At 40.4% G+C, this 18,746-nt stretch overlaps 1 protein-coding gene across 1 annotated transcript in view; it reads right to left on the bottom strand.

The window, feature by feature from the left end:
• The window catches only part of LOC132870877 (terminal nucleotidyltransferase 5A-like), a 31,661-nt gene extending 27,965 nt beyond the window's left edge, over window positions 1–3,696 (bottom strand). The window contains exon 1 of the mRNA XM_060904807.1: window positions 3,356–3,696. Coding sequence (XP_060760790.1) covers window positions 3,356–3,514 — 159 coding nt within the window. The 5' untranslated portion in view covers window positions 3,515–3,696. The remainder of the gene's footprint in view (window positions 1–3,355) is intronic.
• Between the last annotated feature and the right edge of the window lie 15,050 nt (window positions 3,697–18,746).

Below are 18,746 nucleotides of genomic sequence, written 5' to 3' on the forward strand. Positions count from 1 at the left end.
ACAGCTCTTCTTTATAGTATTTATTAATGCAGAAACACTTCATTTCATTATTCTTTAAAATAATCTTTGCTCAAAAGCATTTCTTTGCCTGTACCTAAGACTTCTCCACAGTACTGTAAGAAGTGTCCCCATTCTTCACCAGCGATAAAATGTTTATGAAATGTGTAAAGTGGTCTAAGTGCAGGCATCAGCATTGGAAAAAAGAGTTGAAGGTCTATAAAAGTCGATCTAAATTAAAATGATCAGTAATGGCTATCAGCAAAATTGACTTCTCTGTTCTGGAAACTTCAAATTAAGCCACTGAAAGCTGGGTACCTTGGAAATTCCCCGTCTTTCTTTCATAATGGAACTGATCCATGTTCCATGCGCAGGTTTCCATAAACTTAAGAGAAAGGAAGGAAAAGCCTCACTGAGAATATCCACTAATGTTTAATACAGATGCTAGTGCATACAGTACAACCTGACTTGTTTGTATAGGCAGAGATATTCTTCAAGCCTTTTTTAAACCCTTAGGCTTTATTTATCTATTTATTTTACAGTGTGTTACTCCCCTCAGAAGAAAAAGACCTGAATCATTCTGATATTCAACATCAATTCAAAGTAGTTGGAAAGGGGAAACCTGTCAATAAAAATAGAATTATACCTCAAATTTGCTTCGCTGCAGAAATGAGGAAGGACACTACGATGTTAGTAGCTAGTATCTAAGTATCTACAGTAAATATCCCAGGTGGAAGTTTCAGCTCTGAAGAAACTGTGGGTCTCTTGCATAAATGTGTTCTTTTTACGAGACAGAAGGCAAACAGTAGCTTCTGGAGTTGCACCCTGGGAATCACAGCTGGTAAATCTATTAAGGAAGAAAGTGATACTTCAAATGCCTTGTAACTGCTGAAATGTGCCCAAGAACAATATAGCTGAATCCTTCTTCTTCTTCTTCTTTTTCCCCAAAAGGCAATAAAAGACAATATTTCTCTGTCTTAATGTATATTATTTTAATATAAAGGAATCATATTCCTTTTTTTAGGCTTTTCTGTTTCCGGTTGAGAGTATGCTGTGCGCATTCTGGCTGCCGCTTCTCACCGGAGCTTTTTATTTTATTTTATTTTATTTTATTTTCCCTTTTATTTTAATTTTTTGTGTTTGTGTAGTTTGATGTTTGTTTTTTGTTTGAGTGTTTTGTCCGCCGGTTGTGGTGTAGCTCCAGACCCAGTTTTGGGCATCAGTTCCTTCCAGGCCTTGGTTCGCCATTGGTGATGCCTGTGTTCTTAACTATGGATTGCAGCGAGCTCGTTGCTCTTTTAACATCGGGGTTGTCCAGCGCTCTGTGTGGCAGTGATTTTGTGCTTGGCGCAGTGTTCTGAGCGATGTTGCTCGGTGGCGTCGTGGTGGCTGTGCAGGTAGCATGGGACATACCAGCACTCTGTGCGGTGGTGCTTCTGTGCTCGCTTTGTGGATCCATGGCGCAGCGTCACGGCAGCTGTGCAGGCAGCGTGGGACTTATCTTCATGTGCCTTTTGGTGGGATTTTGGCAGCTACACCACCGGAATGACATCCTGACCTTCTTTTGGTGGACATTTTTTTTTTCCTAATTGTAAAGTCACCTTGGGTATGAGAAAGGTGTTATAATAAATTCAACTGATTATTATTATTTTAACAATTTTAATCCTTCTGAAAGATAATGTCCAAAGCAGCTTTCAGGCTTAAAGAGCCTCAAATGCCTAACTGATGTCAGAGTTGCAATGTAGAGTTGAATAGGAACCATTTTCTTCTTCATGTGAAAAGTCCTATATACTTGTTTTCCTATATACTTGTTTTGCATAAATACTGGGAGTTTTTGATCAGGGGAAGTGCTGGTTCAGTGGGTTAAGACTCTGGGTTATTGATCAGAGGGTCGAAAAACTGCCACTGTTGGGCCCTTGGGCAAGGCCCTTAACCCTATCAGCTCAACTTATCCTATTCACATCGGCCACACGTGGGAGTGGGGGAAAAGACTGGCAGTTTTTGATCCTCAGAAAAGAATAGCAGCAATAACGTGCACACACACACACACACACACACACACACTAATTACTGCTATGCCTGCACCTATGTCTAAACCTAACCTCAGGAACCAAAAGATTTCTTTTAAGGGATTTTTTGTTAAATAAAGCTACATTGTTGCTGTTGTTGTTGTTTTATTTGTTAAGTAAAGCAGCCTCCTTTGTGGGGTCCAGCACAACATGAGAAGGGACATTCCACCGAATGGGTGCCATTTGCTTGTTGTACCACTCCCAAATTAAACTTAATTTGTTATATCTTTTCAACACTGATTATAATAACACACATATTTAACTATTCAAAATGTGTATTGGTCAAACTCAGGTTATGTTATTTATTTTTTTACAAGGTTTGGAAGTCAAAGATGGCTGCATACTCTTTATATGAGTAACAGGACTGAAAGTAACAGCACTGAGTTTTTAGCCTAGGATTAGCTAATACATGGAATTAAGCCACATGGCGGCGGCGCTAATAGCATGACCACACTTAGCACATTCTAGTGATTTACCAAAAATCTGTATTTTTAAAATAAACAAATATCATCTAAGAAATAATTTAAGTAACAGGACAGTATGTTGACATTGACCTTATCAGTCTAAGTTAAAAAAAATAATAATCAAATATACAGAAAAGTAAATGAGAGAACTAACTTTTGGTCTTCCCATGGCCTTCAGAAGACACAACTGATGTAACTTCCTGTTGAACATGTGATTTATGGAATGTTCCAAATTTGTCAGATGGGGTAATATGTTTGGGTAACAGGATTGAGTGAAAACCCAGGGACACGACTAAAATGTGTATTTTAACTAAGATATTGTGGATTTCTTATGAAAAAAAATATTTAAACTATGGATAGGATATGGAGTCACATGACAGTGCAAAAGAAATACATCTGAAGGATTTTAATCATAATGTTTCATAGTTAAGTATAGAGTGCAGGGACAGGTAACACATGCTATTTTTCAGTGTTTTAGGTAGTTTTTATTAATCCTTACAATTATATATCTTACATTTGAAATCAGATCAATGTGCAGGACATTCTGCGTAATAAGGAAATGTATTTTAAAGTACATTTTTATGTGCATTTATACATATAATTTTCTAGGGACGGAAATGGCACGGATTCGGTGGAATGGCTCAGAACTGTATGATACCTGGATTAAATATAGGCTACAGTATAGAGTAATTTAATACTGAGTGAAGGAAAATGTCCACCTTTATGAGTGGTCACAGCGGAACTTAGTGTGCAGGAGATATTTCACAAGTATGCAGTGTAAAAGTCTGTAGTGCATGTGTTCGTGCGCGTGCGTGCGCGCTTTACCTGCACGACCTGGCGTGGGGAAATGGACAGGGTTGGGAAATTGCCCCGTCCGTGGATGGGCACAATTTCTCCGAGGATGGAGTCCAGACGCTGCACCTGCTCCCACGACAAAACGCAGAAGCGCCGACTCTGTTCTGGTGCGTCCGCGCGCGATGTCATGGTGACGTTTATCCCGGGAGAAGAAAAATACAGAACTATCTATATAAATAAGTAAAACACAGACACACTTCTCTAATGCCTGAGCGCGTCTACTGAATAAGCTGATAGTCTGCTATCATAGTGAAATCAGCTGAAAATCACTCGGGAAGGTTTTGGTGATGTTTACTCCACTCTGGTGAACTTCTCCAGCTGGAGCGCACTAACGGATTTAAGCGAGGAGGGATGAGTCAAAACAGCCCAGTGGGTGGGACCCGGACGCTTATGAATAATTATACATCTAACCCTTATGACCACGCCTACTTTACTTACACTACAGTGATTGGTTGCTGTGGAAGTTTATGACTGTGTGTGTGTGTACTTACTTGATACATATTAAGGACCAGAATATGTTTTTTTTTCCCCAACATGCACTGTAAAACCCGATAAGGTCACTGAGCTCAAAAATTTTATTGAAAAAATTTTTTTACGATTTTTTAATTTTTTTACGATTACGTAAAAATTTTTGAGGTAAGTAACTTAAATTTTTTAAGGTAAGATTTCTTAAAAATTACAATTAAGTTACTTACCTCAAAAATTTGTACGTAATCGGTTTCAATAAAATTTTTGAGCTCAGTGACCTTATCGGGTTTTACAGTGTGGTGAGGACATTTTGTCTGGTTCTCACTTTTTCAAAGGACTGTTTGAGGGTTAAGACTTAGTTTTAGGGTTTAGGTTTGGGTTAGGGATTTAGTTGTGATGGTTAAGGTACGGGGTGCCAGAGCCAAAGTCCTTCCCATGTGGCGCATAGGGCAGCGCCGATTTCCGTTTCCGTAGCCCTCGGCCTCTCGCCTATTACATAGCTAGGGTTACAGTGGGGGGCTAGTCCTCTGGTAACCGCGAGAGTTTGAGTCCCCACTCACATCTGTATTGCAGCGTGCCTTGCCAGACGGCAGTAGGTACCAGTTTTATGATGGTCTTTGGTATGGCCCGAAGGTAAGGGGTGGGGTTAGGGATTTAGTTGTGATGGTTAGGGTAAGGTGTGGGGTTAGGGGTATAGTTGTGATGGTTAAGGTTAGGGTAAGGGGTGGGGTTAGGGGTTTAGTTGTGATGGTTAGGGTTAGGGTAAGGGATGTGGTTAAGGATTTAGTTGTGATGGTTAAGGTTAGGGTAAAGGGTGGGGTTAGGGTAAGGCGTGGGTTTAGGGATTTAGTTGTGATGGTTCAGGTTAGGGTAAGGGGTGGGATTAAGGTAAGGGGTGGGGTTAGGGATTTAGTTGTGATGGTTCAGGTTAGAGTCAGGGGTAGGCTTAAGGTAAGGGGTAGGGTTAGGGATTTAGTTGTGATGGTTAAGGGTAGGGTAAGGGGTTAGGGAATGTAGCATATCAGTGAGTCCCCACAAAGATAGAAGTAAAAGAATGTGTGTGTGTCCACATTAATAGGAATATTTGACCAGACATTTGGAACAACACAAATAAATGATCATAAAATTTCAAACTATATAAATGATGAGATCTGAATAAATTATTAAATAAATAAAATCAAATGTTCTCTCTATGTTTGTGTGGGTTTCCCCCAGGTGCTCCGGTTTCCTCTGACAGTCCAAAGGTCAACTGGCTACTCTAAATTGCTCATAAGTTCAAATGTGAGTGTGAACAGTTGTTCATCTTTGTGTAAGCCCTGTGATAGATTGGTGGCCTGCCCAGGATGAACCCCACCTTTCGCCTGAAGTCAGTTAGGACTGGCTCCAGCTTCCCTACGCAATGGATAAGTGATATAAATAATGGATGAATGTCATTATGGAAAATTTATCAAACTTCCAGAAGAGGAGCCAAATGAACCAAATAACCTCCTTTGCTAATTCTAGGCATAAGACACACCGATAAGCTTGATAAAGTCTATCATGAAAGTTACACAATATCCATGTATTATAGATGTCTTTTAAAGCCAAACAAAACCCCAAAAGCAAATTATTTTATACTGACAGATAATATCCATACAAGACATTCAAAGATGTTTCACCTGTCATCCAAAAGGCTTCTTCAGTTTTGTCTGACTAGTGGGGAGTTCCAGGTATTTATCCTCTAGTGGATTAAAGCAACTCTAAGGAGAGTCGTTGAGGTCACATGGGTTGTTGAGTTATCCTGTAAGTGTAGATCCCTAGGGTTCACATGTACACTCTCCTTAGGGTTGCTTTTGGTCCACTAGAGGATAAATACCTGGAACTCCCCACTAGTCAGACAGAACTGAAGAAGCCTTTTGGATGAGAGGTGAAACATCTTCAAGAATTTCAAGCAAGACTAATTGCCTTCTTTAGCAACCACCAACTACTATGACCTGGATGACTGAGAACCTTCACAGACATAAGACATGTTTGAGTGTTCATTTGTTCATATTTGTACCTGTATACTGTGGACAGATTTTATTTTAAAAGAAAAAAAAATTACCTGGGTGCAGGCATCTTACTGTCTCCAAGGTTTAGATATTGCGCACTGGGTACAAATTTCAAGAGAGAATCCAAGATTTTGACGTCACTCACGTGCCATATGACTTTCCAAGGCTGAGATCAAGTGGATACATCACTTCTAAATTGTTATAAACAACCCTGAAGATACCAGAATGTCAAACGTTTGGCTGTAAAAATAAGCCCGAACACTGAATGAGTAAACACACACACACACACACACACACACACACACACACGTATGTATGTAAACAGAGAGCACACCCATACCCAGCCTTTGGGAGCCTTTTGCTGCCTATTAACTCTACATTACTCACTACTCGCAGTGTCTTTTTTTTTTTTTTTCCTTTTCAAAAAATTTAATTTTTCTTGTATTTTACAACCCCGATTCCAAAAAAGTTGGGACAAAGTACAAATTGTAAATAAAAATGGAATGCAATAATTTACAAATCTCAAAAACTGATATTGTATTCACAATAGAACATAGACAACATATCAAATGTCGAAAGTGAGACATTTTGAAATTTCATGCCAAATATTGGCTCATTTGAAATTTCATGACAGCAACACATCTCAAAAAAGTTGGGACGGGGCAATAAGAGGCTGGAAAAGTTAAAGGTACAAAAAAAGGAACAGCTGGAGGACCAAATTGCAACTCATTAGGTCAATTGGCAATAGGTCATTAACATGACTGGGTATAAAAAGAGCATCTTGGAGTGGCAGCGGCTCTCAGAAGTAAAGATGGGAAGAGGATCACCAATCCCCCTAATTCTGCGCCGACAAATAGTGGAGCAATATCAGAAAGGAGTTCGAAGTGTAAAATTGCAAAGAGTTTGAACATATCATCATCTACAGTGCATAATATCATCAAAAGATTCAGAGAATCTGGAAGAATCTCTGTGCGTAAGGGTCAAGGCCAGAAAACCATGCTGGGTGCCTGTGATCTACGGGCCCTTAGACGGCACTGCATCCCATACAGGCATGCTTCTGTATTGGAAATCGCAAAATGGGCTCAGGAATATTTCCAGAGAACATTATCTGTGAACACAATTCACCGTGCCATCCGCCGTTGCCAGCTAAAACCCTATAGTTCAAAGAAGAAGCCATATCTAAACATTTTCCAGAAGCACAGACGTCTTCTCTGGGCCAAGGCTCATTTAAAATGGACTGTGGCAAAGTAGAAAACTGTCCTGTGGTCAGACGAATCAAAATTTGAAGTTCTTTATGGAAATCAGGGACGCCGTGTCATTCGGACTAAAGAGGAGAAGGACGACCCGAGTTGTTATCAGCGCTCAGTTCAGAAGCCTGCATCTCTGATGGTATGGGGTTGCATTAGTGTGTGTGGCATGGGCAGCTTACACATCTAGAAAGACACCATCAATGCTGAAAGGTATATCCAGGTTCTAGAGCAACATATGCTCCCATCCAGATGACGTCTCTTTCAGGGAAGACCTTGCATTTTCCAACATAACAATGCCAAACCACATACTGCATCAATTACAGCATCATGGCTGCGTAGAAGAAGGGTCCGGGTACTGAACTGGCCAGCCTGCAGTCCAGATCTTTCACCCATAGAAAACATTTGGCACATCATAAAATGGAAGATACGACAAAAAAGACCTAAGACAGTTGAGCAACTAGAATCCTACATTAGACAAGAATGGGTTAACATTCCTATCCCTAAACTTGAGCAACTTGTCTCCTCAGTCCCCAGACATTTACAGACTGTTGTAAAGAGAAAAGGGGATGTCTCACAGTGGTAAACATGGCCTTGTCCCAACTTTTTTGAGATGTGTTATTGTCATGAAATTTAAAATCACCTAATTTTTCTCTTTAAATGATACATTTTCTCAGTTTAAACATTTGATATGTCATCTATGTTCTATTCTGAATAAAATATGGAATTTTGAAACTTCCACATCATTGCATTCCATTTTTATTTACAATTTGTACTTTGTCCCAACTTTTTTGGAATCGGGGTTGTATGTGACATACTTTCATTTGTATTTATTCACTGAGAAAAGCAATCTTTTTAGATGGCAAGAATCACATTGCTATACCGACGGTCATTGTTTACTAGTATTTGTGTCAGTACTGCGTATGCGTTGTCAAGCTGAGTGACATTTAAATTTCATAAAAGTGAATTCTGTTGAGGCGGCACGGTGGCGTAGTGGTTAGCGCTGTCGCCTCACAGCAAGAAGGTCCTGGGTTCGAGCCCCGGGGCCGGTGAGGGCCTTTCTGTGTGGAGTTTGCATGTTCTCCCCGTGTCCGCGTGGGTTTCCTCCGGGTGCTCTGGTTTCCCCCACAGTCCAAAGACATGCAGGTTAGGTTAACTGATGACTCTAAATTGACCGTAGGTGTGAGTGTGAATGGTTGTCTGTGTCTATGTGTCAGCCCTGTGATGACCTGGCGACTTGTCCAGGGTGTACCCCGCCTTTCACCTGTAGTCAGCTGGGATAGGCTCCAGCTTGCCTGCGACCCTGTAGAAGGATAAAGCGGCTAGAGATAATGAGATGAGATGAATTCTGTTGATTTGCGTATTTTGTTGCCAGTAAAAATCACATAAAAATCACATGGTTACAGAAAACTTCTGAAAAAAAATTTGAATTAGAAGTCTTTATTTGTCAGATATACGTTATAGCACAGTGAAATTCTTTCTCTGTATTTAACCCATCTGAAGCAGTGAACACACACAGGGAGAGAGAGAGAGAGAGAGAGAGCGCAGTAGTGCCTGGGGATTTTTTTTTTCAGAATTAGAAGTCTCCACTTTATTTGATGGCTCTGTATTACTAAGGGAAACAGCATACTAGTGAACTGGTAAGGTCACAAGAGGATAGTTGATTTCAGCACAAATGGCTGCATCCAGGTAAGCTTATTTTTAGCAATATCATTGTTGTTATCATGTCTCATCTCTCATCTCATCTCATTATTTCTAGCCGCTTTATCCTGTTCTACAGGGTTGCAGGCAAGCTGGAGCCTATCCCAGCTGACTACAGGCGAAAGGCGGGGTACACCCTGGACAAGTCACCAGGTCATCACAGGGCTGACACATAGACACAGACAACCATTCACACTCACATTCACACCTACGGTCAATTTAGAGTCACCAGTTAACCTAACCTGCATGTCTTTGGACTGTGGGGGAAACCGTAGCACCCACGCGGACACAGGGAGAACATGCAAACTCCGCACAGAAAGGCCCTCGCTGGCCACGGGGCTTGAACCCGGACCTTCTTGCTGTGAGGCGACAGCACTACACCACCGTGCTGCCCGTTGTTATCATGTTTTATTTTTAATTTAAATGTGCAGTGGGGGCACATCAGGGCACTTCCTGTGATTGGCAAATGGCAATTATTTGGGGGTTTTGTTTGACATTAAGTAATTGGAAATTCAGGACCTAGTCAATACAATCACAGATAACCTTTATGATGTCACCTCAATGAAAGTTAACCAAATCAATAATGTGTTCATCTCGGTTGTAATCATTTTGCTGCAGGCTACACACATTACCATAATGAAACTGTGTGGAATTATATCTAATGTGTAAGCTAGTTGGACAGAAAATGTGATATTGTCACCTATGTGTAATAGCATAGCAAGAAAATTAGCAACATAGGTTAACAAACATAAGTGTTATACTGGCTTATTTTATGGCGTGCATAACATTATACTGGGGTGGCATGGTGGTTAGCACTGTCTCCTGACAACAAGAAGGTTCTGGGTTTGAGCCCAGTGGCCGACAGGGGCCTTTCTGTATGGAGTTTGCATGTTCTTCCCGTTTCTGTGTAGGTTTCCTGCGGGTGCTCTGGTTTCCCCCAAAGACATAGAAGTTAGGTTAATTGGTGACTCTAAATTGACCGTAGGTGTGAATGTGAGTGTGAATGGTTGTTTGTCTCTATGTGTCAGCCCTGCGATGATCTGGCGACTTGTCCAGGGTGTACCCTGCCTCTCGCCCATAGTCAGCTAGGATAGGCTCCAGCTTGCCCGCGACCCTGCACAGGATAAGCAGTTACAGATAATGGATGGTGGTGTAGTGGCTAGCACTGTTGTGTCACAGCAAGAAGGTTCTGGGTTTGTGGCCAACGGGGGCCACTGATGATTTGGCAACTTGTCCAGGGTGTACCCTGCCTCTCGCCCATAGTCAGCTGGGATAGGTTCCAGCTTGCCTGCAACCCTGTACAAGATAAACAGTTATGGATGATGGATGGATAATATTATATTCATAAAGAGATGGCATAGCTGAATACATTTATCTTCTGCACATATCATCTCTCCTTCTTTCCTTTTTTACTAAACTGTAGAACTCAAGCATCCTTCACAGAGCCCTGACCTCAACCCCACCCCATGCCCCCTTAGTGCCTGACCTCACTAATGCTCTTGTGGCTGAATGAACACAATTCCCTGTAGCCATGCTCCAAAATCTAGTGGAAAGCCTTCCCAGAAGAGTGGAGCTTATTAGAACAGCAAAAGGGAAATCAATCTGAAATGGGATGTTCAGCAAGGACATATGAGTGTGATGGTCAGGTGTCTGCATACTTTTGGCCATGTCTTATTTTCTTTTTAAAATGCACATATTAAATGACAATTTTACCCAAAGTTTTTTTTGTTTGTTTTTTTCCATGTGCTGTAAAAATTGATATATGTGAAAATGCACGTGGGGAAAAATACACCACACACGACTTCCACACACGAAACCTACCACTGATAGATTGATATGTGAGGAGTCATTCTTTTGAGAAATGATGATAAGAGATTGTAAGAGAATGTGTAGTGGGTGAGTATCACTCTCTGTTCCCCTGGCAACTGTAGCTGTCCTGGTCATGTAATGTTACATCACCTGCGTCACAAGGCTCATAGTCATCCAGGCCGAAGGGATGAAATGCACTTCTTATTAACTCTTATAGAGCACAAAAAGGTCAAATTATTTATCAAGGGGTTGCAGTTTCACAGAGTAACGTCAAAAGGAGAGTCTTTAATGAAAAAAGAGTATAAAGATAGAAACAGTATCAAATCTTTCCAAAACCAACAACACCAGAATCAAGAGACAGTAAATGAGGAATGATCCAGTGTCAGCCTATTTATTCTTCTTTAATAGGAATAAATAGGAAAAACAGAGGAGGTGAGACTCAAAAACAGCCGCTTCTAGTTACTTGACTTTTGCTTTCCTTTGCATTTTGGATGAAACCTGGTTTGCATAAGGAAAGCCTTTCAAAGTAATGTTATTATAGCCAGTAAAACTTAGTAGGCATGAGACACTGAGTATTTATTTGCACAATATTCTTTGGTCTCTTGTAACAGTGCCAGGATTTGCCACTGCACATGATGTGCTTTCCAGCTCTGCTTCCAAAAAGTTATTTTCATGTTATAAGAATGGCATAGAGGTTTCGCTAAACATCTAGCTCACTAAACTCTCTTTTATAAGGGAGAATACTTGCACTCTTGTGTATAGCATGGTAGTAAATGTGGAACAGGATTCTTTCACTGAAACATCATTTCAAGAACATGGAACGAAATAATGGTTGACTTGTGTTTTGAACTGGTAGAAAGGGTTTTATTCATTTAATACATTTTCAAACTGACTTTCAGGCTTAATAAATCACTATGTGTTTGTTAAATTAATTTATTTATATGTGCTTTAACACTTGAAAACCTTGTAATGCTGATAATGCATTTGTGTAGCTTTTTGATTATCTTGGTCCTGTTATAACTGACAGGTTTGTTGTAGTGTTGCAGCCATCGTCTCTCAGTGATATTCCCTCACTCTTTGTGCAAGGTTAGCTCTTGAACGTGCTGCCCTAGTTGCTTTCTCTCTCCCTCATGCTCCTTGACATCTCATTCCTCATCCTCTACTCCTGCCATTATGAGATTTTCCCTGTCTCTGACTAGGTGTGGACTTATTGTCTTCAGTCTAACAATAATCAAAGAAAACAAACAATCTTGTGTCTTTATTCTGCCTTGCGTTCTGTATAAAACTTCCAAATCTGGAATGGGAGATCTGTGCTGTTCCACCTCTAAGCTGGAATTTTTGATAGTAACAGAGGTGGAAGCAACATCTGTGTAAAAGGGACAGCCAGCATTGCAGAACAAGGGTGTTAAATTTTTTAACACTGACATTTGTTTCTGAGACCAGCACAAATTCAAACATCTTCATATATTCTTACATATGGCCAATTTATATATATATATATATATATATATATATATATATATATATATATATATATATATATATATATTCTATCCACATTCACTGGATATGAGCAATCGCGTGCTCTAATTGGGTACTCAACTTACTACTAGGACATCAGCTCATATACTGTGAGTAGAGATAAATAAAATGGCGGAGCATGTTGCTGGACCAACCGAGGATGAAATAAAAACTCTACTCAAAAACAAAACCCCCAAAAATAAAAAAAGCAACAAAATATGGACTGAAAGTATTTGATGGTAAGAACGTATCTATTTTATTTTTCAAGAATTATTATTATAGCATTTTCACAAATTGCTCCTGTCATTTTGGTGGTTTGTTTACATTCTAAGCAGAAATGATTGTATCAGATATTTTATATAAAGTTTTTATTTATCGAATTTGCAAAAAAAAAATCTTCAGTTTCTCAAAATCCAGTGACTGTGGATGTAATAAAACAGTTATTCCACTCAATCTCGTTGTACATGGCTAATAGTCAACTCAGTGCTACATGTCTCACTGGCTATCAGCTCATGTAGTGATCAGAGTGATTATTGACCCCAGTCTTTCATTCGAAACTCATATTGATAACATCACCCAGATAGCTTTCTTTCATCTCAGAAATATTGCTAAGATAAGAAATTTAATGTCACTACATGACGCGGAAAAACTAGTTCATGCTTTCATTACCTCCAGGTTGGATTATTGTAATGCCTTACTGCCTGGATGTTCCAATAAGTGCATAAACAAGCTCCAGTTAGTTCAAAATGCAGCAGCAAGAGTCCTTACTAGAACTAGAAAATATGACCACATCACGCCTGTCTTATCCACACTGCATTGGCTCCCAATCAAATTTCGTACTGATTATAAAATACTACTATTAACCTTTAAAGCACTGAATGGTCTTGCACCACAGTACCTGAGCAAACTTCTGGTCCTCTATGACCCGCCACGCCTACTTAGATCAAAAGGTGCAGGCTATCTGCTGGTACCTCGTATAGTGAAGGCTACATCAGGGGGAAGAGCCTTTTCTTACAAAGCCCCACAATTATGGAACAGCCTTCCAAGTAGTGTTCGGGAATCAGACACAGTCTCAGCATTTAAGTCTAGGCTGAAAACATATCTGTTTAGTCAAGCCTTTTGTTAATGGTGTTTATGAGGTATGGGAGTAGATCTGGAGGGTCCTCAGACATAGAGTGTTTTGGTAAACTGGGATGTATGGAAGCTGTCAGTCCCCCACTCGCTTGCTCACTCGAGTTTGTTGATGGTGTAGTGGCTGCTGCTTTATGTCCCGGGGCTCCCTCATGCCTGTGTTACCTTCTGGCTCTCCCCTTTTAGTTATGCTGTCATAGTTTGTTTTGCTGGAGTCCCTGCTTGTACTCAGTGCAATATGTATACTGTTACTACTTATTCCGGTAACATGGGGCATACCTAACAACCTGTGTTTTCTCTCCCCCTCCATCTGTCCCTCTGAGTTACATGTCGGTCCTGGGATCGAGATGCTGACCTCTTCTGCTCCTTGGACCTGCCTGATCCATCCTGGTGCCCTGTGTCTGGGTGGAGTCTCATCACATCACTCCTGTGGAGGACGGCCCCATGTGGACAGTTGAAAGTCACACCTGGAGGACGCTCTGGACTCTTACAGTAATGCTTTTATGGCTGAGTACTACAGTTGACTTGATAACTTTAGGACTGCAGTTGTCATGAACAGTTTTGCACTCAAGTTTCCATCAATGAAGAGTTTATAACATCAGTGAAACTGACTTCATGTTAAAACTGTTAATGTTATAGTCATGTTGTCTGTTGTTGCCCAAATGAGGATGGGTTCCCTTTTGAGTCTGGTTCCTCTCGAGGTTTCTTCCTCATGTCGTCTGAGGGAGTTTTTCCTTGCCACCGTCGCCACAGGCTTGCTCATTGGGGATAGATTAGGGATAAAATTAGCTCATGTTTTAAGTTGTTCAAATTCTGTAAAGCTGCTTTGCGACAATGTTTATTGTTAAAAGCGCTATACAAATAAGCTTGTCTTGACATGTGCAACTCGAGTTCATGGAATAACTTATTTTTTATTGTTAAAAGTGCTATACAAATAAACTTGACTTGACGTGCAACTCGAGTTCATGGAATAACTTATTTTTTATTGTTAAAAGTGCTATACAAATAAACTTGACTTGACTTGACATGTGCAACTAGATTTCATGGAATAACTGTTATTTATATTATATATATATATATATATATATATATATATATATATATATATATATATATATATATACACCAGTCAGAGGTTTGGACACACCCTTGATTTCAATTTTTTTTTCTTTATTTGTATTAATTAAAATTCACTTCATGTCTTAAAGTAATGATGGATGTCATTTCTCTTTAGTTGAGCAGTTCCTGACATAATATGGATTATTACAGTTGTGGAATGGGACTATTTACTGTATTTTTATTATTTACTGTTTGATCTCAAACTCATTAAGAAGGCAAGAAACTCGTCTACTAAGTAACTTTTGATGAGGCACACCTGTTAACTGAAAAGCATTCCAGGTGACTACCTCATGAAGCTAATAATTCAAATAATTAGATCATTCACTAATAACATAATTCCATCTATGTTCCGTATGTTATTTTATAGTTTTGATGTCTTCAGTGTTGGTCTACAATGTAGAAAATATAAAATACAGAAAAACCTGTGAATGAGTCGAAGCATTCAAACTTTTGACTGGTACTGTATATACACAGAATATTTTATATTTTAGATTCTCATGCCTTCTTCCAGTATGTTTGTAGACATGATCTTTTTTATTATCAAGTTGTAACATCTTGGCAGAACCAGGTTTTAGCTATGAAGTATCCTACTGTTAGAATCCACGACACTATCAATCTTTACAAAAGTTCTTGAATCACCAGCCACAAAACAGCAATCCTCCAATTACCAAGTACTTCATAGTGTGTATCAGGTTTTGGTCTCATCTGACCAAAACACGTGATTCCAGTCATAACCATGCAGTACATACACTGCATTTTGTTGGTAATTGCATGTTGTAGGGCATCTTTCTTACAACCCTTCCAGTTTGTTGTTAGAAACTTGACCACCCTAAGAAACTATATTGTTCAATTCTGAAACCTCTTTTACCATTCATACCTAAAATTCACTCACTTGTTCAGTAGGGCTGCAACGATTCACCACGATGCACCGAAAATTGAGTTCATACCTGCCGTACCGATTATCAATCCATGTAGCTGTATTTTCAGTTTGATTCGGCGACATTTTTTATTTCAATGTTTCCTGATTTATAAACACACTTTTACTGCGTAACCATGACACTTACATTGTTAAATTGATGCGAGAAAGCGATTGACCAGAATAGAGCACAGCTTTGCTTCTAAATAAAACATGCAAATTGATTGGTTTGGGTCCTTGCTCTTGTCCAATCAGAGTAACCAACACTTTACATGGCACCGCTGTTGCTGGGCACCAAAATGGCAGAAGCCAAGCTTAAAGATCCTTCGTCTCATCTTAAATTGAAAATTTGGCTACATTTTGGGTTTCGAGAAGACACGAAGGACATTGCAACATGCCGCATATGTTATGCTGATGTGAAGTATAAGGGAGGGTGAACTATAACCCTCGCACATCATTTAAAGCGAAAACACAACATGGATGTAAACGAAGTAAGTGCCATCAAATTGAAAACTGAAAGTGTGACAAAAGTAGTAAAACCAGGTACGCAGGGACAGTTAAAACTGACTGATGTTGTCAACTGACCAAAACTGAATGAAGCTAGAAATAAAGCTATTTCGAAGGCTATTGGTGGCTCCCTCACCTATGATATGCGGCTATACTCTACAGTACAGAATGATGGATTTTAAACCATGATAAATGTCCTTGAGCCAAGATATTCCATTCCTAATAGGACATATTTCTGCAAATGCTCAGGAATTTATCAGTTCAAGTTGCCAAAATATCCTTATTTTAACTCATTTCATATATTTTGTTTTGGTTTGGTTTTAAGCACTTTATATTTACATATCCTATTCCCTAGTCAGCATTTGGAAAGTTTTCATTTTTCCAGACAAATTTCAATAGGAATTTGTTAATTAAAGTTTAAAATCCGAGGTTTGTTTGTCCTTTATATTTAGTTGCAGAATCGAATCGAAATGAATCGAATCGAAGAGTCTGAATCGTGAATCAAATTAAATCGGTGTCTTAGTGAATCATTGCAGCACTATTGTTCAGTCATTCATTCCTCCCCTCTTTATCCTGGTCAGTATTGCAGTGGGGGTGGCACGGTGGTGTAGTGGTTAGCGCTGTCGTCTCACAGCAAGAAGGTCCGGGTTCCAGCCCCGTGGCCAGCGAGGGCCTTTCTGTGTGGAGTTTGCATGTTCTCCCCGTGTCCGCGCGGGTTTCTTCCAGATGCTCCGGTTTCACCCACAGTCCAAAGACATGCAGGTTAGGTTAACTGGTGATTCTAAATTGACCGTAGGTGTGAATGTGAGTGTGAATGGTTGTCTGTGTCTGTGTGTTAGCCCTGTGATGACCTGGCGACTTGTCCAGGGTGTACCCCGCCTTTTGCCCGTAGTCAGCTGGGATAGGCTCCAGCTTGCCTGTGACCCTGTAGAACAGGATAAAGCGGCTACAGATAATGAGATGAGATGAGTATTGCAGTGGATCTGGAGCCTATCCCAGGAACGCTGGGCGTGATGCTATATGGGACTCCATTCTATTGCAGGGCACCATGCACACACACATACACACTTCTTACCACCTAGGGACATTTTAGAGTAGACAGTACACCAACCAGCATGTTTTAGTGGAACCTGGATGAAAGTCACCTGGACACAAAGAGAATGCGCAGAATTCCACACACACAAACCTTAAAGGAGATACGCAGAGCCTTTATTTTTAAATACATTTCTGAGTGGATAGTATCTCCATCCTTGACTTTTGTATGCTGCATAAATGGGAATAAAAAAATATATTTAATCGAAATGAGAGTTGGAGCTTACCCATCAGTGTTCTCGCTTCTTGAAGGCCGATTGTTTTTGAAACAATCTGACTTTCAGTTCTTTGTTCAGTTCTCCATTCATTCGCTTCTTCCACATAAGGGAGAAATGGCAGCAATATCCAGTTTAGAAATCAGATGGCTGCTCCACTCATTCACTTTTCTTCATACTGTGTAGTCCGCCATTACTGCTGGGCTCAGGCAATTATTAAACCCAGGATGGAGCAGAATGTCACCGGTTTTAGCAACAACTGAGGGGAGGCCACTGCCCGAGTGATATGTCCCATCCCGTTCTGTCCCGGGTTTTACCAACAACCCTCGGCTCACTCCAGGAGGACTGGTGCAACTGAACTCACTTTCCTTTAAAATAAAATAAAATAAATAAATACTTTCCTGGGCGGCACGGTGGTGTAGTGGTTAGCACTGTCGCCTCACAGCAAGAAGGTCCGGATTCGAGCCCCGCGGCCGAGCCCCGCGGCCTTTCTGTGCGGAGTTTGCATGTTGTCCGCATGGGTTTCCTCCGGATGCTCCGGTTTCCCCCACAGTCCAAAGACATGTAGGTTAGGTTAACTGGTGACTCTAAATTGACCGTGGCTGTGAATGTGAGTGTGAATGGTTGTCTGTGTCTATGTATCAGCCCTGTGATGACCTGGCGACTTGTCCAGGGTGTACCCCGCCTTTCGCCCGTAGTCAGCTGGGATAGGCTCCAGCTTGCCTGCGACCCTGTAGAAGGATAAAGCGGCTAGAGATAATGAGATGAGAATACTTTCCTTTTCTTGTAGTTTTCTTTTTCTTTAATTGTTGGTACTGCACCCTCTTTCAGTACGGGCTTATAGCCAACACTCCTCAACAGATCAGAAGTCTCGTACGAGTCTTCAGTAAAATGTGCAGAGCAGAGGAGAGACCACTTCGTAGGCACCCAATGTGCCCGTGAACTTCTCGCAAAACACGTCCAAATCTTTGCAGTTTGAACATTCTTTGGCCATGAACGCAACGTAAATCCACCTTCTGTCATGTTGCTGCATCGGCCAAAAACACATCTAAGTGGCATGGTGATAAATTAGCTCAAAATGGAGGATCGGCGTTGCAGTCAGCTCTGTGCTTTAGTATAGCGGAAATGGCGATGAGACCGATAGACTTCCTGCTGTGACGTTACGGACGTCAAGGTCATTCGCTCAGACCGCTACCTATATAAATCACTTTAATCATAAAAATTACTACATTAGATTTATTGTTAATGCTTAAAACTATTCCTGTGCCATTCTTGAGGTCTCAAGGCATTTATAAACGAAAGTGAGGCCATGGCTCTGCGTATATGCTTTAAGAAAGATTTATTTTTTTCCTGACTACATACAGGCAGCAGACCAAAATGCCTCTAACCATTTAAATGTTGGACCCAAATGTTCATTAGATATTCCACCTCAAGCAAAAGTCACAGAAGTTGTTTTTGGTTTGTTTTGTTTTTTTCCCAAACCACTTTGCATAAACCAGGACTGGACAATTCTTAACATGCTTAATTCCTGCAAAAGTTACATCACCAGTCTCTGAGACCTAGGTTCATCAGGTTTTGACTTGTATTGGACTTCTGTGGGTTACT

Source organism: Neoarius graeffei, chromosome 22 (genome assembly GCF_027579695.1).
Source record: "Neoarius graeffei isolate fNeoGra1 chromosome 22, fNeoGra1.pri, whole genome shotgun sequence".
Lineage (NCBI taxonomy): Eukaryota > Metazoa > Chordata > Actinopteri > Siluriformes > Ariidae > Neoarius > Neoarius graeffei.